Source organism: Magnolia sinica, chromosome 19 (genome assembly GCF_029962835.1).
Source record: "Magnolia sinica isolate HGM2019 chromosome 19, MsV1, whole genome shotgun sequence".
Classification (NCBI taxonomy): domain Eukaryota; kingdom Viridiplantae; phylum Streptophyta; class Magnoliopsida; order Magnoliales; family Magnoliaceae; genus Magnolia; species Magnolia sinica.
The window spans coordinates 38247938-38273829 of NC_080591.1; the positions used below are offsets into that span (position 1 = coordinate 38247938).

Genomic DNA, 25892 nt, shown 5'->3' on the forward strand with positions numbered 1-25892 from the left:
CCAGATTGAATAGCATTACTCATATTGTCCAACTGTTTTCATTGGTTAACCATTTAGATATTTTCTTAAAATATCAAAACTTGTTTACAAAATTATTATATATATGACTATCATTGACGTTTCTCAATGAGGCCCAAGTGGGAGAATGTAAGAACTCTATTTAGTGGGCCTCACTGATCAACGGTCGGGATTATTATACAGTTGGACTGGATGATTGAGTAGACCAGTGGGCCCCACTTCAGGTGATGCGTTGCGCAGTCTATCTGCGCAGCTCTGCATACTAGGGCTGGAATGCTATAGCTGTCTTACGCAGACAGCAGTTTGAGTTAAACTAGGATGCTACAACGTGGAGCATGGGAGAGAGAGTTGTGATGGGTTTCAAACTCCCTCTCCACAGACTCTATAAAAGAGAGCTGGGTCTCCAATCCTACACTACAGCAAGAATTCGAGTCCCATCTACTGATTTGCAGAAAGGGTGTGAAGGAGAGGAAGATCCTAAGCTCTAAAGGAATTCTGGTATTCTGGTGTTCTTATCCGGCTTCCATGGCGGCGTCTCAGCTAGGTAAGCTATCTGAACCCCTGATCGCCATGTCCCATGCACAGACAGATCCGTGGGCCTATTCCGCATATAGATTAAGTCCCACAAGCCATTCTCACTACTGGTTCATTTTCAATGGCCAAAGGAAAGAAGAAGACCTTAGCTGGCATTACAACACCTGCATCACTTTAGTCGACCTTTCCATCGATATTTGGAATGTGCCTTCTCATCTTCAGGCTGGGTTTTCCTTAACATACACAATGCCTACATCGAAGTCACATAGCTGGAGTAGTCGACTTGTATCCTTAGAAAATTAGCTCGAGGCCTTAAATAGTAACATGAATCCGCTTATGCAATTTCCTAAGAGGCAAAATCCCCATCCAGACTACGAGGCAGAGGCTAGAGCTGCCACTGAGCAGTCCCGACCACTGCAGGTTTCCCAGAATCCTTGTGAATTCGTGATACAAATAGGCCAAAGCCAGGTGTTAGTTCGGACCGCATAACTGCTAATCTTGACTACTTCGATCTGTGCTACACATTGAAAAACCAGAGACGAGGTAAGGCCCCGTGGTACTAAATGAAACAAGTATGGCAATCATTTTCAAGGAATATTCTATTATTTGTCATTATAAGATAATTCCCTGCTTGTCATGATTATAATTTTTTTTATTTTCCTGCCTGATGATTGGTCAACGGGACCATTGACGTTGTCATCACTGCTGTCTTAAACGCAGTGTGTAATGATGCGGCCCAATCAAATAGTTAAAAACACAAATATTCCATTTATGGCCAGCAGAGGATCCCATCAATAAGCGTCTGTTATTATTGCATTGTTAGCATGGTTTCCTCTCCTCGCCGGAAGTCATGCGCTCAAGTAGCCACATTGCCCTAAGTGGTGTCATTTCTTTAATGGTGGGCGTTCAATCGCTAATGTTTATTGTGATGTGGTCCACTTAAGCTATTGATTTGCTTATTTTTGGGCTCATGGTAGATGGAGTGGATAAAACATCACGGTGGGCCCACAACGCCCTACGGTTGGGTGTGCGGGGGTCAACACCCAACCGCTTCCATTTCTTTCACTGGCTCAAAAGTCGGCATGCCAACGAAATGAGTGGACTGCATTTAAATTTTGAGTGCTCACCATCGGCCAAAAAATTTCAACCATCTGTTTTGCACACGTGTAGAATCCGCCTGATGATCACACACGTATGATTAGCAAACTGTCATCAATCTGCATCAGTACAATGCAAAAAGATCCAGCGAAAGGGTAGATCGAACCGTCTGGTCAGGACATGGCAAAGCGTACGGGGATGAGATGGAGAAGATGGACGGTTGAGGATCTCTCATTACTTACATGACAGAACGAAGGGTCGTAAAAAGAAAAAAAAAATCATCCATGGTCCGTTGTACACTTGTACTGGGATAATCACAATTCTCGGCCCGCAGGTCAAAGTTTGGTCTGCCATTCCGAATCGCCAGCATGTAACGGCTCATGGAGCCCACAGGGATATATGATCATATAATCGTAACCGTTCATAGCTATTTACAGCCTCAGTTGGATCTATAACATCAATTTGACGAGTTGAATATGAAAAATTGAGAATTCTCTTTTATACGGTCTAAATCTATTTCCATACAGTAACCTTTGGATGATTTCATCAGTTCGACTTAGTTTCCTTATCCTGGCCAGTCAAGGCAGCATAGAGGATATGGACAGTTCCGATGAAAATATCATTTCAACATGTGGGGGCGGTAAATGGCGACAGGTGGTGAGGATGATGAGTCGCGACAGAGGCAAAAGGAAACTTGCAATGGAGATGGAAGAGAAATGAGGATTCGTTGCGTAAATGTCCGCACGCGCGTGACAAACGTGAGAGCTCGCATCACGTGGGAGAGAGCAGGAAAGAGGGTAGGAAAGAGCCCTCGCGCAGACCTTTGAAGGGTAGCGACGAACGCCGTGGCGGATAGCCACCGACACCCATATAAATCCCATCTCTGCCAGAGAGAGAGGGAGAGAGGGAGAGAGGGATGGAAGGAGCGGGCAGAGAGATGGAAGGAGCGAGCAGTTGGGACGCAATCGAATGGACTAAGATCGAGGTTCGTCTATTTCTCTCTCTATCTCTCTCTCTATAGGGTTTCCTCCTTGATTGGGTTTCCATTTGCCGCTTTCAGCCCGTGAGACAGTCGCTATCCCATGGGTGGTCGGAGCTTCTGTTGGAATCTGAGGAAGTTCTCGTCGAGGTATTTTCTCACTTCCTTTTTTTGTTTTCCCGTCTTATCTTTTCAATACAAGGTGTATCATTTGCATAGCTCATAGACCTTTTTGTTAATTCCGCTGAATTTATTTATTTATTTATCCTTTTGCTTTCGTTTAATATGAATTGGAGGTTTTTTTTTTTTTTTTAAATTTTTTTTTTTTTTAAATGAAACGAATTCAAAGTAGATTATGAAAGAATTAATGCAAACCTAAGATTGAAAGAAACTTAAGTTGAATAAATTTAAATCAATAAATACCATTTACACACACATGATTCAATCACAATATTGAATTTTCGCCTCACCTTAGATCTGCTTCCGTAGAACATTTTCCATCTTAAAAGGACAACTCTTATTCAATTCAAGAAGTGATAGTTTGCGCAGCAAAGACTTCAGGGGACAATTTTTATGAAAGGTATGAAGTCATCAAAAGTCCTTCTGTGGCAGCTATATGGATACACAGGCCTTTTTCTTCGGGATAGATGGTGACACAAACGTCCCTCAACTCTAAGCTAGGTGGGGCTGCATGCAGTAAGGGAGGATGTCTCTAGCACCAGGTCGGTCAAGTCACTTGTCATTTAGACACGCTCGATGATCCAGCCACAGTCACCCCGTTGGCTATTTTGCAGCAAACTGATAAGAGGAATATTGAAGGCACATATAATATGCTAGGTAATTCTTCAAAGTCAAACACTTCGCAGCTGGAGACTACAAGAATTACTATGGCTCAAGGGATGAAGAGGATAAAATTGGTGACAATGGAGGTGGCGTGGTTAGTGGGAGTCACTTTTGGGGACCGATCAGAAGACTGTCTCTCAATGTTGTCAAACCACATATGTAGTTCTGTGCGATCGGATATGCTTGTGTGCATATGTGATCGCACAATTGCATATGCGGTCGCATATTTTATTTTATTAATTTATTATTTATTATTTATTTTTTAAACAAAAAAATAAGGAGAAAAATTGAAAAATATGTTGAAAAATATAAGAACTTAGGAGAAGCTTCCCTAAGTCAATAGATAACTAATATAGTAATTTTACATATATAAAGTTAGTTTGTGACTTGTTAGAAAAATGAATGAAGTACATCAAATTCAACATTCAACAATATAGTTAAGTAACAAAACAATCAATAAGCTATTTATTGTACAAATACAATTTTGAAGTTACATCTTAATGTTTATTATTTATACATTATAACACTAACACTACTTACAATTTACAATTTACAACTTAGTTACAATAAGTTACAACTTAGTTACACTAACACTAAGTTACATTCAACAATATACTTACACAACTTATAGTTACAAAGTTACACTACTTAGGAAAGTTTGATTTTTTGCAAAAATAAAAAATAAACAAACAAAATAATGTGCCAACAGTTGGCAGATATGCGATCGCATATGCTGTATGCGATCGCATATCCTCGCACATTTGGCATATGCGATCGCATATGCACTGCAATGGCATATGTGATATGCATAAGGGAATTCGCATATGCAAATATGCGGTTGCATTTAACAACGTTGATGTCTCTTACTTCGAGTGGGTTGAGGAATGGGGCGTACCGATTCTTCCAAAGCAGGTGCAAATGTGTAATACAAATTTGGTGCTACAGGAAGAGGATGACACAATGGTGGTGGTTAGAGCAGAGAGGCTAGCAGTCGGTTGTTAGGGGAGGACAAAAAAGGTGTGAAATGAAGGTTATGATCTAGAATGTTAGAGGTCTAAGGTGTGCAGAAAAAGAGGGCAACTAAAAGATATGTGCAAAAGATATAAGATTCAAGTGGCAGTGATTTAGGAAACAAAGTGGTCAGATGTTGACAAATGATTGATAGATTCGATCTAGTGGGGCAAGGAAAAGCAATGGTTAGCAGCGGATGCAAATGGGAAGGCAGGAGGCATGATTGTGATATGGAATTCGGTGATCTGGAACAAAGAGGATAGTTAGATAGGGAATTATATTGTGTTAGCGTGCTAAAGGAAAGGGGGTCCGATTTTAAATGGTGCTTTTCTTCAATTTATGGGCTGTGTAAATCAAAATTCTGAAACGATTTTTGGGTCGAATTAAATTCATGTCGTCAAAGATGGGATGTACCTTGGTGCGTGGGAGGTGATTTTAATGTAGTTAAGAGTCCATGAGAAATCAAATGGGGGTAGGATTTTTACGAGCATAAGAAAAATTTCCCACTAGATTTTCGAAAATGAGATGATTGACCTCCTGTTAGGAGGTGCAAAGTTCACATGGTCGAATGGGCAAGCGTCACCAATGCAGAGTAGACTAGATAAATTCCTTATATCCCCGGAATGGGAGGAGAAATATCCATTGATTAATGAACATGGATTACCTAGACCATTTTCGGATCATAGTCTAGTTCCTGTGGAGGTGGAGAAGGAGGATTGGGGTCCTTGGTCCTTTCGGTTTGTACTAGCTTGGTTAGAGATTGAAGGTTTTGGGGGCACAAATTGCTGAGTGGTGGTTATCCTTCTTAGTTCAAGGTGGTGCTAGTGTTATTTTGTTTAAAAAATTAAAGTTGTTGAAGCAAAAAATTGGGGAGTCGAAAAAAAGAGGTGCTTAATGGTCGAGAGGGAAAGGCCAATATTCTCCTAAAAATTCAAAGGTTAGATTCCTAAGAAGAAGAAAAGCTTCTATTGGAAGAGGAAATGGCTTGGAGGGAAGTTCATAGAGTAAAGTACAATGCTAGGTTGAGGGAGGAAGAGATTAAATAGCGTCAAAGATCGAGGGCAATTTGGTCTAAAGCGGGGAATAAAAATACCAAGTTCTTTCATGCGACAACAAGCGCACGAGCGCGTGTTAATAAGATCTCTTTGTTGGTAACGGATGGTCAGGGAATTGAGAGGGAAGAAAAAATATGGGATATTATGGTCCAATTCTACAAATACCTTTTGTCTAAGGATTGGGGTCCTAGGTTGACTCTTGATAATGTGCAATTTGAATCTATCTCTGCAGAAGAGGCGGTTTTGTTAGAACAAGATTTTTCTGAAGAAGAGATCAAGAAGGCAGTGGCAAAGTTGGGTGGTGATAAAGCTCTAGGGTAGGATGGGGAGATGTCGTTGGCTTCATACAAGAGTTTTTTTGAGAAAGGCTTAATAGCGAGCGGCACAGCTAGGGGCCACATTTATAGCAATGATCTCCAAAAAGTAAGGAGCGGAATGTTTGAAAGATTTTTGCCCTATTAGTCTAGGGGTCCATATAAAATATTAGCAAAGGTTTTGGCCTCAAGATTTAGGAAGGTGTTGGGGAATGCTATTTCAAAGTCTCAAGGGGTCTTTGTGGATGGAAGCTAGATTGTGGACTGCTCTCTTGTAGCCAACGAATGTGTTGACTCTTGTCATAGGAAAGGGGAGGAAGGAATAGTGTGCAAGCTTGATGTTGAAAAGGCATACAAACATGTGGATTGGGCTTTTCTAGATTATATGTTGAGCAGGTTGGGATGTGATCCAAAGTGGCGCTTTTGGATTCAATCGTGCGTGAGGTCGGCAAAATTCTCCATATTGGTGAATGGTTCGTTGATGGGTTTCTTTGTTGCTTCGTTTGGGCTTCGTGAAGGTGATCCCCTATCCCTTTTTTATAAGGCTCTCAATAGAATGTTAGACATCGGCGTTTAGGCTGAATTGGTTAAAGGCTTCGGCGTAGATAGTTCAAATTTCCAGATTTCTCAAATTCAATATGTGGACGATACTTGTTTACTATGTAAGGCAGATGATTTTTTTGTGGAAAATCTTTGATCGATTATGGTTAGTTTTGAGGTGGTTTCGGGGTTGAAGGTAAATATTTCCAAAAGTGAGATTTTGGGAATGGGCATTTCTTAAAAAAAAAAAAAAGTTTGGGATTTTGTGATGGTCCTTGGTTGTAGGGAAGCATCTTTTTTTGCAACATATTTGGGTCTTTCGTTATGTATAGGGAGACGAGCGAAACACGTGGGATAAAGTTATAGAAAGATGTCTAAGTGGAAGTCTAGGTGCTTATCTTCGGGTTGGGGGTTTGATTATGATAAAAGCTTCTAAGTCAAATCTCCTGGTCTATTTTATGTCGCACTTCAAATGTCCAAATTAATTATCAATGCTTTGGAAAGACGTAGAAGGGATTTTTTGTGGGAAGGTGCGGGAGAGAAACAAAAATTCCATCTCATGAAATGGGAAGAGGTTTGCAAATTGACGGATCAAGGAGGTGCGGTAATTTCAAAGCTAAAAGAGATGAATCTTCTTTTGGGGAAATGGGTTTGGAGATTTGGGTCGGAGGGAGAGGCTAGATGGAGGGAGGTAATAACGAGAAAATATAGGATAGAGGAAGGGTGGTGGTGGACCAAGGCTTTTTCACTGTATTAATTTTCTTATTTGTGGTAATCGGTTGCGTCCCAAAAAGAGAGTTTGGGAGGGTATAGGCTTTCATTTGGGGGGATGGTAAGAGGGTTAGATTTTGGGAGGATAGGTAGAGGTGAAATTGGGAGAGAGGCTTCCATTATTAGCAGGGCTAGCTAGGTAAGAGGGGGTGAAGGTGAGTAGTTGTTACTTAGGGGTGATGAGGTTGTTTGGGTCCCTATCTTTAGGAGTCTAATGTATGAGGAGATTGATGAGCTGATTCAATTGCTTGAGATGCTTGCTTCGGTTTCCCTAGTGTTATCAGAGGTGGATTCTTTAAGGTGGTTAAAGGCTAAGTTAGGTTCATTCTCAGTTAGGTCATGTTATCGGTTGCTAAGTGTAGGAAATGAAGACAGTGGCCTCTCTCCAACGGCCTTTATTTAGCATTATGGTGCCCTTACCTGCATGTATGCATCTCATAATTCGTTAGTGGCTACGACAATCTTTAGCACATGATCCCAACCAAATCCACTAGCCGATAGCATATACTTAACTCGATTGTACATGCTCTTCAATGTTCGCATTCAATTATGTATATTCTCTTTTGTCAAGGTCATCCCCAATTGTTGTTGCATTTGATCTATCACACACTTGTAAGCATCATTATGGAAACCATTGTCGCCTTTGTGTCCCAATCCTACTTGCTCGACAAGGATATCATTCAGTATGTTATCCATTTTATCTGTCCACTGAATCTTAGATTGAGAACTAGAGCTTTTGGACGTATTCTTTGCAGTGATCTTTCGGGGTGACTTCCTCGTCGGCATATTCGAAGACATCCTGAAAGAATCGTCAAGGGTCATCGCAAGATCTATCAAAGGGGAAGACATTTCTAGCATAATCCTGTGAGAAGCAGGAGACATAACTATACTGTATGATGGATGTGAAATCTTAATGGTTAGAGGTCACCACCTAATCCGATTATACGTACAGTATAACAATGACTTAAAAAATTGCCATAGCATGAATTTGAAGTCCTAAGCTTAATGGCATCAGAAATAAAAGAAATCAAACATATAGTTTAGTGACAACGATAAAATACAAAAGTTGCAAGTATGGTACATTTATCACAGTCCCATACAAGAGAATGTAAAAACACCAACTCATCTTTGCATCCTTTGATGAGTGTCCATCTACATACCTTCAGCTATTTCATCTCTCTTTCGGGCCCAAGTCTCTCTTTCTGCCTATGTTACTTAGGAGCAACTGATCTTTGTCCTCCTGGTTTACCTCAACAGAAGAAGGATTTATGTCGTCGACTACATCTCCACGGTTGGCCACAGACTCATCAACGTTGCCATCGCCATCGACCTGAATGAAATTGTGGAGTAGACAACATGCAATCACAATCTTTACCTGCATTTCGAACTTAAACTGTGGGGCAGTTCGAACCAAGCCTTCAGAACAACAAAGTACCGTTTAATTACATTCCTGAACTGTGCATGACAACAATTGAATAACTCCTTGTTCTGGGGATTTCACCCTGTTTGATATTCTTACTAGTGGTAATGCACTTCTTGGTATGGTGCCATGAACCCCAGAGAATGTGCATAATCGGTGTCAAGCATGTAATATTTCCTTACATGTTAAGAAATTTTACATAACAAGGAAGCACTTTTATAACAAAGATAACTTGTGAAGGCAGGCTATCAAAGAGCTCTTACCATTCAGTATGAGGAATGATTCAGGTCTATGGGTCAGGGCATCATGCAAAACACGTGCATCAGATGTGGACCCCTCCCAACCAGCTAACACATACATGAATCTCATGTCGAAAGTGCAAGCCGCTAGAGCGTCATGTGATATTACTCCCTATTGCAGAAGCTTCCACTGGAGAATTTTGGAAGGTGCACAGAAAGAGTCCCATCTAGGGCTCCAATACAATCTGAAGGACATTTAGCCTCTACATTACAAAAAAATTATAAACAAATGGGGAAATCAGCCGATACTATTTAACTTGAATTAGGAAAGGTATCTGAAAGTAAGTGCTCTAGTTCATGTTTTCTGTGATTTCAGTAGCAGTATCCAGGCATGGAAAGTTCATAAAATTTTTGTACAAAGATAGAATGGCATCTAAGACTAGTGAAATGCCGACTAACAGTCTCCCCTAAATGGCTAAAGCGATGGCCAATCACCTTTATGGCCAACAGTGTAAAGAAACAGAACTGCCTGTTCCTCCAAACTCATCCTCTTCATATTATTAAGGACATTCTTCTCTCTCAATAGCTGACACAACTGAAAGAAAGTATCCTTACTCATTCGTAACTGTGCAAGACATTCCATATCCAACTTGTGATTCCATTTATGAACCTGCTTCGCTCAAGCTCCTCTTGACGTGCTGGCTTTTTGGGTCATACAGAGGCGGTACTATTCTACGGCACCCATGACTGTATAGCTAGCTGCCATCGCCTCGCCGCACATTCTGCTGCCTTTGTCCTTGCATCATTCATGTCATCCACCATCTTCACTCCCAAACTACGTTAAATATATAGACTTCATTAAAAAAATTGATATTCTTACAATATGTCTACATGTGCAGCATGAATTAGCTTGAGATATCGTATCTTCAGTAATGTTTAATGTGTGCATTTAACCATTAGTGTGTTTTCTTTCAGGGAACATACATATAGTTAGTGAAATTCCACATGAACAATGCAGTGGGTATAATTATTCTCTTTCTGTATCTTCACAGATATCAATAGCAGTTTCCAGTCCTGGTAGTGGATCCCAAATTGTTTTATAATTAAAAACACGATTGTCCGACTTAAAATCTCATCCACGTACATTACAAATGTCACGAGTAGCACATCAAAGATTCATTCCAAATATATGTTGAAGAAGACATTCCTTTAACTAGGCCAATGAAGATTCTCATTACACATATCTTGAAGACGATACTCATGTAACTGGAACATATTCTCACTCCAGCCCTGGACGGGCAATAAATATTTTTTTTTTTTTTTGACATTTTACAACAGTGAGGGTTCTGAAGCACTGTTGTAAAGCGTCTGTTCATCAAGTAGCTCCACTTCCGTTTCTAGGAAAATCAATATCTCAGCCACGAGCAGAGGATGTCGACGGTTAAAAGCGTCTTACAAAACGATTTCCACAAGCATGGTGAAAGTGATGTACCCACAGTTATGTCAAATTAGCTATCTGAAAATTCTTCGTCTCAGCTACGAGGAAATTATAAGAAGTAATGACATAGATAACTATGTGTAGGCATGGTCCGTTGGAGACAAACCAGGATGGGGGCTAGCAGATGGATGTGGTCCTGAATATTGAAGAGGTTCTCATGATGTTTTTATTCCTGTATGAGTGCAGGAACTAAAAGCAGAGAGATCAATTAAGTTTTAGTGTTGCTGACATACCCAGACACTTTCTTTTGCCAATAGATTAATGTATGGACGATCACCTTCACTGTAGGCTCGAATGACAGATGTATGCTGCTCGTCTACTGCATGCAACAGAAACAGAGAGGTGTAAGGGCATTGTAGAGTAACGAAGGACACCCTGAAAGGACAAATGGCCCTTTCGGGTCCTAGTTACGGAGAAGCAATCCAGCGTACGAAACATGCCTCATTGAAGTATGCGATGGCGTTAAGATGGTGGTAAGCTCCTACTCTGCAACCTTATGACAAGGAATGTAGGTGGGGGTATGGGAGAAATGGGCTATAGGATGTCTATGAGTAGGTATGTAAAGGGAGGAAAGGAATCACATACCTGGGTGCTCCAGTAATGGCGGAAGATCCCTACTCCAAAATCGCCATGGCTTCACCGTGATGGAGCTTTCACCATATATCTGAGGGTTTTGTAGAAAGTCTCAGTCTAAAATTTTATATGCCCCAATTGCATGTAGGAGATGATTATACACCTTAAACTACAGGAAATATCAATGGTCACCCCAAATCCCTCACCTCAGAAACTCCGTCGTAATCTCCACAGGATTTGAAATCAGAAGTTTCAAATACCCTGCTGCGATGGTGTGGTATTCGAGAGCCAACCTACAGCGACCATCTGGTCGTATCCAATCAGAGGTCTGAAATTACACCACGTTACACCACAATGCAGTAATCCAAACAGGCCCCAAGCATCAAATCCCAACGGTGGATTTTCCTACTCTAGATAAGGGCACTGTCCATCCGACTCCTACTGTATCTTATGATGGTAAGATCCAAGGGGTTCATCCGGTGTGTGGGACTGTGTATGTGCCACGGCCTAAAAGTTCATCAGATGGTCCATATATGTATGTAAAAAATGGTCTGTTAAAAAGTAGACCATGCCTCACAATTAACATGCACTTTGGTCCACAGTGTCAGCCTGATTTTTAGGCGACAATGCATATAGGTTGGGCTAACCTGATGAACAATTCAGATATTGAATGCACATGCTCCACTTGCACGTGTGGGGGAGCAGCCCAGTTGCTCACATAACCACACGAATGGGGGAGTAGCCCGGCTATTCACACAACCACAGCACTGCTCCCCTCTCCCATATCTTTATCTAGATTCAATGGACATAGGTTTTCATCGATGTCCCTAATATGTCTTTGATGTTATTCAAAAACTCTCATTTTTAATTGAAAAATACTTGGAGACTAGCTTGCACCATTCAACAGTATGATACACACTAGATTGTCTTTCAACTCTCATGTTGCATAAAGCTTTTTCTTTCTCCTGAACATGGTTGTTATGTATTTAGTTCTCATTAGAAATAGAAATTCAATTGAAGATCCTTTTCTTGTTATTCAAGTCTTAGCTCTTTTTTGTATCCTTTACTATTTAGGCTGGGATTTTTATATCATTTTAACCTTCGTGGATTGATTTCAGGGTTTTGGTGTTATTCTCCTAAATACTGATGAGGCAGGTACCTTATTGGTGACAAATTTCCGCCTTCTTTTTGTGGTAAGCATGGTAAATTAATATTGTGACTGCATATTGTGTTGTTGTGACTTTCAAGCAAATAGTGATAAAACGTTACTTTTCCTTTGGTTCTTCTATTCATTTCTAAGTAAAATTCTTGGAAACTTAAAGACTGTTTCATAGTATGTTTCAAAAACAGTGGTATGAGATCATAAGTTGTTTTTAGTATCATTAACCGTTTTTTCATGTGAATCATAGAAAGTTTATATAGAGTTGGCATGCAGATAAGATCTTAAATAATGGATGTGAGCTCATTAATGTTGGCTTGGCTTGCTTGTCGTGTGAGTCAAGTCTCCATCTGTCATGAGTTTGATGTGTAGTGCTGGACTTGGTGAAGCATTAGATGGTTTCATTCATGAGAACTGATCACCTATGACTGTTTCTACGGTATGACCATTTCTTATGCATTCTGAATTTTTGACTTTTTCTCCCTTGAAAATATAGGATACTTTCAAGGAAAAGATGGTCGTAAAAATGGGTTGTAGGTTAAGTTAGCCCACAATTTGTTGTAAGTGATCAGTTCTCTTCATTGATTTTTTTCCTACATATCGTAAGGAGACTTGAAACTTGCAGATTTATGACTCCACACGGCTCGTCCAACTTCTGAGTCCCAATCTAACTCTTATTTAAAGTTGAATATGAACATGAAGGAAGGATCTGGTTGCACAAGCAAGTCTTTTCTTTGTTGATGTCGTTATCATTGTTTTTCATCATAATTAAGAACAAGATGCTTGGTTTCTGGTGATTGAGTTTGATGAAGCAGTTGTTAGGATGCAAGGATTTCGACTTTGAACAATGTTATTGATATTACACCTCAGCGATACAAAACTTGTAGAAAGTTGTGGGACTTTTGGATGTATTGAGAATTTTATCTCAGTGCATTACAATGTATCACATTATATCGATGATAGTATCGTCGAATCGATGATAGTATCGTCAATACATCGATACCGACAACATTACTTGGGTTTTCTGAAAAAAATTGAAAAATTCGAAAAAAAAAACACAAAATCCCATTTTTTGTCAAATCTTCTACATCTTATCCATTTCTTAGATTTATAAGGGCACGTTTGGACATCATAAATATGGATGGATTTAAAAAGGCAATCTATATTGTTCTGTGATTTTTTACATTGCATCTTGAATTATTCCCATTTCCCATTGTCGTCGTCGACTTGCATCCACATTTGAAGTTTATGGATCAACACCTCCATATTTTTCTGGAAACACTATACCCTCCCTCTGGTACATCTAAAATATTAGATTTTGTTGAGCGTGGTGCACCGCACATGAAGCTATTACAATGTTCCTTTGCTTCCGTGGTGAATAAAAAGGCATCGATTTTAGGATGGAGAAACATGCTTTCAGTACTTCGAAGTATCTCTCAATCACATTACGAAGTGATGATTGGGCATAATTGAAATGCTCATTTACTGTTTGGGGTACTTGTTCCCCATAATCGTTTAGATGATAATACTTTCCGTTATATGGTGCCAAATATCCAAGGCATGTTTACATGCCTAGAGTTGATGGCATAATAAAGAAAATAAATTATAAATAAACAATTCATTTTAAAGCCAATTGTAACATAAAAAAAGGAAATAAATTAGTGTAATGATTACTTTTCAGGGGGTGTGGGAAGCCCAATGCTAGATTTGTATTAGCTTTGATAAAGACCCTTGCATCATTAGCCGATCTTTCCTACCCAACTAAGACAAATGTGAAACACATGTCAAAGTCATATACATATTTTGGGTCATATTGACCTACCGCCCTATATACGGTTTTTATTGTTTATCTGTTGGCATGACAACACTTATATGCTTGCCATCAATTGCTCCCACAGTTCTATGGACAAAAAATGTATGTATTAAATTCATACTTTCAAAATAAAAAAGCTAATTTTATTAAGTAATTCATTTTCATATATAGTATTTACCTCGAAAAAGTGGCCAATACTTGTCATTCATAAGTTAAGGGTGTGGAGTCATGTAATTGGTGTATGTGATTAATTCCTTTGTAAACATAGTAACGATGTTCAAACATTTACCAAAATGACGAGATATTGTCTCCCGAGAGTGCTGGAAGCATCAATAATATATTGATTCAACCCACAATGGCCAATTGTCATTAGGGCTGTACATCGAACTGAGTCGAGTAGAGGTGGGCCAGGCTTGCCTTGACTCGTTTGTGCTCTCTTGGAGCTTGGCTTGTTTGCCAAACCTTTTGAGGTGAGCTCGAGGTGAGCTAGGGGATTGAGTCGAGGCGAGCTTACCTCGAGTCGAGTCGAGCCTACTCCCACTTCAACCCACTCTCACCCGACCCACACCCGATCCAACCCAGCCCCAACTCGACTCAATAGCTCCAACCCGACCCAACTGACTCAACCGACCCAACCTTGCACCCAACCCGACCCAACTGACTCAACCGACCCAACCTTGCACCCAACCCGACCCAACCCAGCACCCAACGCCCACACCTGACCCAACCCAACACCCAGCTTGACTCAACACCCAACCCGATCCAACCCAGCGGCCGTCACCCACCCAAGCCGACCCAACGACCAACACCCACACCTGACCCAACCCAATACCCAACCCGACCCAACCCAATACCCAACCCAACCCAGCAAGCTAACACCCACACCTGACCCAACTTAGCCATCCGACCCAACCCCCAAATCAAAGATTCAAAACCACAAATCTCAATTTTAGGATTTGGACTTTTCAATTACATAAAAAAGGATTAGATTTAGATAGAGGTACCTTGTTGTTGTGAGAGAGAGAGAGAGAGAGAGAGAGAGGAGCTTGGGTGCGACGGGTTGGGTAATGAAAGGAAAGAAAGGGACGGATGGGTAGGGTTGTTGAGCTTCAATCCGAGTTGAGCCGAGTCAAGATCCACTCTGCTCGACCTCGGCTTGTATTCAAAATGAGCTAGGTCATATGAAGCTTGGCTCGCCTTGAGTCGTCATTCAAGTCGAGTCAAGTTGAGTCAAGTTGAGCTAGATTGAGCCAAGCCGAGCGAACTCTTTGAGCTAGCTTGGCTCTTGTGCAAGCCTAATTGTCATCAAGAAAATTCCAACTTGTTCATCAACGAAGACATTTTGTGTCCGGCAATAGATTTGCCTGAGAGCAGAGTAGAAATCTAGGAAGAAATGTGACTCTATACAGAACATGTCGGGACACCTTTTAGAGTTTCCTAAAACTATGCATATAACATACTTTGCCTTTGTTAGTATGTCATTTGATAAGGTTGCTTATATAGATGTAAGTTGTAATGATGTTTGGCAACTACAACACATATAAATTCACTAACTCTTATGAGTTCACCATTTGATGAATTGGATGAATCATCATGGCTGATACTCTGGGGATTCATCTTGTGTTCAAACCATTCACACACGACAAAATAGAAACTTGTAAGGTGCTTGATAATCCCATCAATCTATTCATAGATAATGACATTGTTTTCATTTAGAACATTTCACCCATAACAATTAAAAGCACAAAACCATCCAAATCATTCTCATCCAAACCATTCAAATGAAATGAAATAGGTTCATGCCTAAGAAGCAAAAGATGATGACAAAATGAAAGCCATTTATATAAATTAGCATCCATCCCAACATGATGACAACCATCTAGACATAACTAAAACATTCAAAATAAAAAGGGTCCATGGCTATTAAGTTGTGCATCAAGTGTTAATAGAATCCATCCCTTCTTCCATCAAATGCTATAACATTAAAAATGATATAGATTTATGCCTGAGAAGCAAAAGGCGATGACAAAAAAGTATCTAAATGTAGTCCTATATCTTCAACAAGAGGGCTCTCCTCTGTTGATCTGGCATAAGAATGAAGGTCTCTCTCCATCCTTGTTGTCAGAACAACTCAATGACTTTGATATAGGCATGATCGTCCAACTCATCAATCATCTCCGTCAAGATTTGTAGGGCACTTTCCATATTGTACTTGTCCTTCCAGTCTTCCCTCTTGTGGCTAGCGTTAGCCATGGACCTAATCGTGCCAAAGAGATAATTAGCCTTGCTATCCCTCTGTTCACAACGGTTGATACTAGATGGCGTATGTGAGCAACATCTAGAGGAGTGTACTCTTGACTCTGCCATCATTTTCCATGCCCCTGTTGCTAGTAACTAGTTCACTCATAGGATTTGATGGCAAATGATTGGAGGGAAGATTTGATGCCCCTATTGCCATCCCTCTGCCCCTGTTGCTAGTAACATTTTCTTTAGTAGCAACTATTTCTTCTTGCCCATAATCAATAAAATCGAAGGTATGCTTGTGTCAATCTTGAAGGTGTCCTCCTGTAGTTGTGTATCTAAATATCACACAAAATTGGTCATACTCAAGACATCCGACCTTATTAAATTTGGATGCTTGTGGGTTGATTTGTGGTATGTAAGAAAGTTTTTGTTAGTACCACACAAAAAGTAATAAAAACTTAACCACAATACTATGGGATGAAGAAGAGAACCTTCAAATATGCATCCCACCATCTATCATTTGCTATCACTATTTGTAAGAGCGGATTCCACCCCAGTCCATATGCTTTTTTTTTTTTTTTCCTCAAAAAGTTTTCTAAAGCAACCGCACCTTTGCTTCAGATGATGATGTTGGTTCTTAGATTATTTGTTATCATACTTCTTCCCAAATTGATGGTAGAAATATATCCGTGTTTCTTTCCACTCTTCTTAGTGAAGGTCGACATTTGCCTATTCGGATTTTCCCTTATCTTTGAGACCATCAACCCTACAAAGAAAGTCTCTTGCTCATGAGTCTAATTTGCATTCACGCAATTTGTTGCTTCATCGAATGGTGGCAAATTGTCAATGTTGTTTGCCATCTACATTCATGGAACGAGTTAAATTCACGTGTGAATTAAATTCACTAGATATGTCAAATTTCTATTTATTTTTTAATAATTAATTGGGATTTTTACGGGAAAATTCCTCACGAATCCCATATTTACTGAAGAATTACTCTACGGATCAAAACATCTATGTAGTGCTTGTTTGGGGCCCACATGGTGTGTATGACATCCAACTTGTCAAACATATACATCCATCCATGATAACCATACGAACAAAATATCTTTCCAATTGAATCACCAAATGGACTGCACGGAGTTTTGATATCTTCAAGTTGTGTATATTCTTTAACGGAATTGTACATAAAACTACCTAATTAATATGGAATTTACACTCCGTTACATTTTTCAAAAAGGTTTTCATAAAGCTATCTCATTAATAGATATAATTATCATTTAGTTACCTTCCATCATGGCTACTGTGAGAACAAATAGGTCGGTGGCTGAGGTGGGCCCCATTGTGATGTTTATGTAAAATCCCTCCCAACCACCAGGTGCATCATTCCATTTTAGGCCAAGAGCCCAAACATCAGCTCCATCTGTGATTTTGGGCTAGGTAAAAAAACCATTGTGTTCAATGATTCATATTACATATGAAACACTCCTGAAAACATGTACACAACATTCTAAAGTGTCATTAGATGCTCGATTGAATTGAATTGCGAAAAATCCAAATTAATATAAAAGAAGTGGCGAATTGGGTTTGGCGTCATTTTATTCAAAATGCCAATCATGACACTGCCAACTGGCAGCGCCCCAAACGTGGCGGTGGTGCGAGCCGCAAGCATCTCTCATCTTCTCACCGTCTCTCTTGCTCATCTTTCTCTCTTACCTTACTCTCTCTCCATAACCCATGTGAAAATCCTCACATCAAAACCCTTCCACTAACCCTAGTAAAAAAGAAGAAAAAAGTCATGTAATAAGCAAGGATGAGGGAGGAAAGAGAGGGAAGAGAGAGAGTAATGGAGATGCACCTGGTTCTTCTCTTCTGTTCGGATAGTTCATCTCTTCCATTTAGCAACTTTTGATCATAAAAAAGCAACTTATGAATAACACCTTAGCAAACTTACTTTTGCAACATAAGTAGCTTATTTGGTGCTATAAGCAAAAAAAGCTACTTATGGAGGTGCGTATCCAAATAGGCCATAAATGATTTGAATTGATTTTGAATATAATTGCATCACTTCTATTAGACAACACATAGTTTAGGGCCTTATACATAGGAAACTTGTTATGGGCACTTGTTTTTTGCGATCTTTTGATTTCTAAGTGTGTAATGATGTCTTTTTAAAAATCCCTAGAAATTTTATTGAAAAATTCAACCAATTTCCCAATGTTTCATTTTTTGTGGGTTTTTTTTTTTTGGTTTCCGAGTATATAATGATGTCTTTTTTAACATCCCATGAAGTTTTATTGAAAAAATCAACTAATTTCTTGATGTTTCACAATGTTTCCCAAAAACGACAAAACATTTAGCGATACATCCGATATTTTACATGCAATACTCGATAAAGTTTCCTTATCCCAAGGGTGCGATCAATCTTTTAAATATCGTTATCCCGTAATGTATTGCACCCTTGGGATATGCATACATATCAGTTATCGCATGGGATATATTGGTTGTATCGTGTAATTTATCGTTGATGTTGGGAAACATGCGAACATTGGGAAATTGGTTGAATTTTTCAATGGAACTTTAGCGATAATTGAAAAAAAATGCACGTAATAGGGGTTTCCTTTGTATGGGGTCCTAATATATGCACTTTCTAACTGAACTTATGTAAGTATATTCAAAGTCTATTTATATAATTTATAAACGTAAGAAGTCATGTATGGAAATCCAAGCAATACATTCAAAAGTAAAAAAAGAATCACTACATGAGGTTACATACATGTTTAATTTTGTGTTTGAATACAAAGATTGCAATTGATTTGCGAGAAATTGAGAAATTTAGATTTTTCTCAATTTTTCGCAACTTAACCCATCTCCCCCAAATCTCGAAATCGAAGTTCCAATGATTTTTTATGGAGAACATGAAGAATCATAGATTTGTAACCATTTGACACCGGTTTAACGTGATTTTCAGCAAAAGCATGGATAAAAAATTGAAAATGTTCACCGGATTGAATAGGTGGGATATATTGACACTACCTATGCGTTTTGTATCCTATAGGTGGGATACAAGATATATCGCCTGATATCGTCGATATTTAAAACACTGGGTGCGATACATTTGTAGATACTGATATTGAAAACATTGACTTTGAAGACGAAGGAACCCATTGTGTTGCTCTAGTTACCAGGGTATTCCATAACCATAATGATGGCCATAACGGCCACCACCTTTACTGTAATGGCCATCATGACCTTAAAAAAAACTTGTTTCGGCCTCGTAACAGACTCTTTTGGGGCTGTTAGGGCCATTTTTTTCCTTAATATGTGATGGTTACCACTGTTAACTGTTATGTAACGACTGTTACCATTATGTAAAATCGTTTTTGAATACCTTGCTGGTTAACCCTTCTGTCAGGTTAAATATGATTCAAAGGAACAGACATGAATAATACCCGTATCTAATGATGAGAAATGAGTACCCTTTTACAGTAAAGGCACACGTACACACTATTCCAAATGTCAGCAATATTAATATCATTGATATTATTGGTATTGCCAGGTTAGCAATACTGAAACTGTTTGTAGTTTAAAATTTTGCAGATGTCATCGATATTTCCGATAATATTGGTGAAAATTTTTGGCGATGTTATCGATGCTTGTGATATTTTGAGAATAATCCTTTATAAAAGTACCCTAGTATTGGCGATACCAACAATATTATCCCCGATACCAGGGCAACATTTGTAAATGGGCAAAAATCTAAAACTAAAAAAGTCTCCATTTTTTGTGGGTTTTGTGGTTTAATTTTTTTTGGAAAATTTAGTCCTTAGGTGATTTCGATAACTCTTGGTTTTTATTGAGTAAAAGCATGGAGTTGGGGGAGAAATCTGGACTTGAAACAAAGATGGGTCAGAACTCAAAGGTAACAGAAAATTTTTAAAAAAGAACTTCAAATTTTTTTTTTTGTTCAAACATTAGCTTGGATTGCAATGGAAATCCATATCTATGAATGATTTTGATGCATTAACATGGAATCGTGGCATAAAAAAAAAAAAAAAAAACACACACACACACACACACGCACACGCACACAACAACAATATTTAAGTGGAAAATTAGAGAAATCCTAATTTCTCCATTTTTTCCCCTTAAATTGAGAATGAATGTGTGCAAATTTGATATGTTCATCATTGAGGGATGATCTATCAATTGGCCATAATTTTTCCTTTTTGTGAAAAAATATTTTTAACAAGTATGTTTAATTGTAAAAATTTGTGCTTTTCACTATTAACGTGGAAAATTTATATATTAATGAGTATTTGCTGATGGATTGATCGCCTATAAATTTTATATATTTATTTTGTACTGATTTTTTTTGACCACTTACATAACTGTTTTGGCACATGTCAAGCATGGTTGCATTATTGCATCCTGCATAAATGTTACTCTGTTTCCAATTAATGTCAGCCATTTTTGTGGTTTGCACGAAATGAAACAGACTTTCTCCCGAATATCTAAGCTCCTGCTTTAATTTAATGCATTCGTGTATCTTTCACATATCTTACAGCCACTTCTTTTCATTTGTAGAGCGAAGGATCTAGGAAGATCATTGCGCTTGGCACAATACCCTTGGCAACAATTGAGAAGTTCAGTAAACAAGTGAGTGCTACCAGATATCTTAATTCAACATCCTATGCTTTTAGTGTGTGATTGCCATCATGAAATGTTGGTTAGAATTTCAGAGCGTGCATACCAGTGTAGCGTTCTCTGGTGCTAACTCATTCAGAAGTTTCAACAACCGGAATTTGCCATCCCATTATAGACATATCTGGTAGTATACATAATTGTTCTTATGAGCGTAACACAACTATTTGAGGTTCAGGCTTCAGCTGAATCATTTTTTGTCACCTGCAATCCTTTTCCACTGTTCACTAGTCTTGTTGCAAGGTCACCCAATCTGCTAGTATACATAATTGTTCTTATTATGAGCATAAAACAACTATTTGAGGTTAAGCTGAATCATTTTTTTTTTTTGTCTCCTGCAATGCTTTTCCACTGTTCACTAGTCCTGTTACAAGGTCGCCCAATTAGTGTTGGAATTTCAGCTTTCGTCCCTCTGCTTGCATCTTGTTGTTTGAACACCTGATTCGTTGTGGATCTGGGGATGAAGTTTGATGTTTCCTGAGAACGGTCCATGTTTTGTGGATATTTTATGATATGGTCCCTACTAATATTGGACGTTCAACTTAAATCTCCCCCTTCTTTCATTTTATGGAGGGACTGCTTGACTCGTTGTGGATCAGTGTATGGTATTGGGTGTTTCCTAAGGAGAAAGGCTCTTGTTTGTAGATGGCTTTTGGTGTGGTCTCGAAAATTTGGTTCAAATGTGTCTGTAGGAGGATGAAGCTAGTTATTGTATCCACTGAGCATGAATATAGGGATTTCTCCAACAAAGAGAAAGAAAGCTGAAGTTGGAAAAGAGAGAGTTTGAATGGAAGGTTTTTGTTAGGGTTGGTTGGGAGGGTCTCTTTCACTTTGTACTGGTTCATGATGAGGTTGTCAATTCTTTGGTCCTCTTTATTTGTCTATCACTTTAATTGTTCTGCGCGTATAAATTTTTACAGGATGTAGGTATCAGGCGCACATTTGCATTTCTTTCCAATATTCACTCTAAGTGCTTTTATCATGGATGATTATGGCTATTCTTCATATTTCGTTACTCATATCCATCTTAAAATTTAGGTTACGAAGCCTCCCTCGTACCCTCGTCAATCTGATAAGACTCCATCACGTCGACTTCTCCAGGTTATAGGTATGTTCTCTGTGTATTCATTCTACGGCATTATTTGTTTATTTCACCTTATTTTTCTGCACTGGTGAATATATGATGCTATAACCCCCCCTTCATGTTTTATTTGCATGTTTAATTGTTGATTTTTCATTCTTTCTATAGTATTTAATGTCTAAGAAGTCAACTTCTTCATCTTTCTTCGTTAATTGTCATTATTTCCCATGTAGTATGTCATAGTCAATAAAGGTGGAATTGGTAGAGTTCTACATACGCGATGATATGCCAGGCATCCTTGATGTTGTGGTTTTGTAGATTTCCATTTAGGGGGTGTTCAGGAATGAGGCTAACTTTGGAAACAAAATTAGTTTCCATGGAAAACCAACTTTTCCTTTGTTTGAGAACAAAGGTAGCTATGTTAACTGATTTCCATTTCTAGCATTTCCTAGAAAACCGTGGGCATTCATTTCCCTAAAAAAAGACATTAAATCAATATTTGAGACAAATAAGACAAACAATGTGACCATTTGAGGTGATCTTACATGGAATCCATGTAAAATTGTGTAGATAATGTTTGTGTGTGTGTAATTTTATTGTACTCCCTAGGGCTGCATAACTTTGTTTAGGGTTAAGTTATTACAAATAATAAGTTTAGACTGGTGAGACAGGTCTCTCACACAACTCTTTCTTTTCTTCTTCTCTTTTCTTTCTTGTTACCATGCTATAGAGTTGAATAAAACTGGAAAGCAAAACAAACAATATAAGGAGAACTAGAATCCATGGTTTTCCAATTTCCGAGGATTCCAAGATGCATTTATCTATCCACATTTCAGTTTTCATGTATCCAAAAACCTCCCGAGTTGAGGAAATCAAAACACCCCCTAAGGACTTTTGGATTGGTGGAAATAAAAAGTAGATGAGAAAAGGAAAATGTCACATTTAAGGGAACTGGTTGATGCAGGACAACTAACCACTTACTCTAAAAGCTCGAACTAATAGAGCATGGCGAATCAATCCCTTTATCTCATGGCCTAGGCCCCCAATGGGTTAGGACCTTGGCCAACCCCCCTTGTTGGCCCCACCTCACATGGGTTCCGCTTCACATGAGTCACCCGTTTCACACAGGTGGGGCTCGCCTCACACGAGCCACCTGCCTCACACAGGCCGCCCACCCCCCATTGTGCCCTTACATCCCACAGGCCACGCCACTTGAACCTGGTGTGAAAATGCCCCTGCATTACCGGTCTTCCTTGATAAAAATATTATCCGTCTTTTTTTTTTTTTTAATTGATAAAAAAAGTGTATCCTTTTCACCATATCCTTTCATACTGATTCATAATGAGGAGAGGTGCTTAGGCTGCTCTCGAAGTTAAAAAGGTTAAAAAATCCCCTGGAGGTTGCATAAAGCTTGTTAGCCTCGAGTTCACAATCCACTACGTTGTAGACTTTAGCTCCACAACCTTAAAGAAAGATAGAAGGTTCTTGCAGGTTTCCCAATGAAGATCATCTCTTGGAATGTTCGTAGCCTTGGAAGTGGGCGGAAAAAAAAGTCATGCTAGGGATATTTGTCGCAAGTTCAAGGCTCAAATCATCGCGCTTCAGGAAACTAAGCTTCATTCAATTACATGGTTGTAGGTCGACTTTGTTTGGAGAGTTCCATATGAGGATTGCGTGTCCCTTAATGTGGAAGGCTCTGTTGGTGGCATCCTCGTGGCCTGGGACACTAGATCTAGATCAAATAAGATTCCCTAGTTGGAGCTCTCTCGTTTTCTATGGGTTATAAAAAGCCCTTCTTCTGAGTTTAAGTGGGTTTTTACCGCTATCTATGGCCCTTGCAAAGCTTCCTCGAGGCACCTCCTCTTTGATGATCTTAATGTGATTGGACATAAATGGTCCCTACCTTGGTGCCTTGGAGGAGACTTCTATGTCATTCGCTTCTCCTTCGAGAAGTCAAATGGCAATCATATCTCTATAAGCATGAAGATGTTCTCGGAGTGGGTTGCAGTAATGACCTCATCGCTCTTCCCCTCTTGGATGTTAAATTTTCCTGGTTGAATGGTCAAATCTCCTCGTATCCTCTCTCGCCTCGATAGATTCCTTGTCTCTCCTGACTGGTAGAAGCCTTTACTGTAGTCTTCCAGTGCGGTCTCCCTCGGCCTATCTTTGACCGTTGCCCGATCCTCTTGGACTTGAGGTGAGCTGAGGTCCTAAGCCTTTCATATTCGAGCTTTCATGACTTGTATAGGAGGGCTTTTCTTCCTCGATCAATAATGGATGGTCATTTTCCAGGTGGTCTGAGGTTTGTCCTTAGCCATAAGCTCAAGCTTCTAAAAAGCAATTTGGGGAAGGAGTCTCTTGACAACCTCGAAGTTGGCATGAACCATACCCTCTCGGCCATTCAGCTCCTGGATGCGAAGGAAGAATCTGACGTACTATCTGATGAGGATAAAGCCTCGAGAGTGGCTCTCTTCGAATCTTCGAACGGAAAAATAGAAAAAGAAGAGAGGTCAAAGGGAGTATATCGGTGGATTAATGATTATTTTATCTTGGAATGTAAGAGGTTTGTGTTGCAATGCTAAAAGAACTTAGATTCGGAAGGTGTAAAAAATATAAAGTGGTTGTTATTGTGCTATGGGGATCCAAGTTACACTCGATTAACAAAGGTGTAATAGACTCAGTTTGGGGCATCAAAAATAAAGCTTGGGCTTCTGTAAATGTTGTGGGCTCAATTGGGGGAATCATAGTTGCCTGGAACTCTGTGGTGTGGGCTGCTGAAAATAGAGGTTGGTATTTTTTCAGTTTCAATCATCTTTTGTGAAATTTCTTCCGGTTTTCGTTGGTTTTTTTAGTGGTTTTTGGTCCTTGCATTGTTGGTCAACGAGATTTTTTTTGGAAGGAGCTTTTTGAAGTCAAACAAAAATGGAAGTTGCCATGGTGTGTTGGTGGTGACATTAATGTTATCAAATTTTCTTACGAAAAATCTCCGGGGGTTGTATAACCCGCAATATGCAAGATTTCGTTGATTGGGTGGACCGTGGAGGAGCAGGATCCATTGAAGTTCAGATAAGCATAAAACTTAGATTGTTGAAAGAAAAAGCTAAAATTTGGAAGAAAGTTTCTTGGGGCTCGCGAGGCGGAGTTTAAATCATTATTAAAGGAAATTAGTGAATTAGATGTGAAAGAGGAATTTGGGCAGTTGTCCACTAATGAGAGCGAGAAGAGCGATGCCTTAAACATGAAGTATTCCAATTGCCTTAAGGAAGATGAAATCAGGTGGAGACAGAGATCAAGGGCTCTGTGGCTAAAAGAGGGTAATAAGAATACTCGCTTACCTTTAAGGTATAGCTATTGCAAGGGCTTGGAACAACAAAATAATCATCCTAGCAGTGGAATGGAAAAGTATTTAGGAGAAAGGTGGGATATGTGATGCAGTAGTTAATTTCTTTAAGAACTTGCTATCTTTTGAGAAGTGGAAGAGACCGCGTTTGGATAATTTGGAGTTTTCTTAGCTCATGGCGGAAGAAGCAGCCTCCCTTGAAAAGATAGTAGAGGTGGCCATCATGTTAAGTATGTCATCAAGCCTCGGGATGGGAAACCGATACTTGATAGTGATCTTGTTTATGGCTCTACTATTAACACACATGCGCCACGTGCCGTCTTTCTTGGGCGTAAGAAGCGTGAGCATGGTGCACCGGCTCAGACTCTGACGAATGAATCCCTTTTTAAGCAATTCATCCACCTGCCTCTTCAACTCGGCATGCTCAGTGGGGTTCATTCTGTAGTGAGGGAGGTTTGGTAGGGTCGCCCCTTAGATGAGATCTATCGCATGCTGAATGTCTCGCATCGGTGGAAGCTTGTTTGGGAGTTCCTCAGGGAAGACGTCCCGAAACTCCTATAGGATCGGATGAGCCTTGTGTTGTATCCCTATAGTAACCTTAGGTGTACTCTTCCTAGCCAGTAGGCCGTATACCACAGTCTCCGCCTTAGTCTCTCTC

General features: G+C 39.5%; 1 protein-coding gene across 7 annotated transcripts in view; it reads left to right on the forward strand.

Annotated features, from left to right (window-relative positions):
* The first annotated feature begins 2312 nt into the window (after positions 1-2312).
* Positions 2313-25892, forward strand: part of LOC131235711 (phosphatidylinositol-3-phosphatase myotubularin-1) — a 124651-nt gene continuing 101071 nt past the window's right edge. For 2 of the 7 annotated variants that reach the window (XM_058233026.1, XM_058233027.1), the window contains exons 1-2: positions 20699-20768; positions 21852-21921. Coding sequence is in view for 5 of the 7 variants with exons in the window: in XM_058233020.1 (XP_058089003.1) it covers positions 2567-2635; positions 2711-2779; positions 12012-12086; positions 20697-20768; positions 21852-21921 (355 nt within the window). In the remaining 2 variants the exon portion in view is untranslated. Of the gene's footprint in view, positions 2636-2710; positions 2780-12011; positions 12087-20696; positions 20769-21851; positions 21922-25892 lie in introns of those variants that run through there. The other 5 variants (XM_058233020.1, XM_058233021.1, XM_058233024.1 and 2 more) reach the window with 5 other exon arrangements.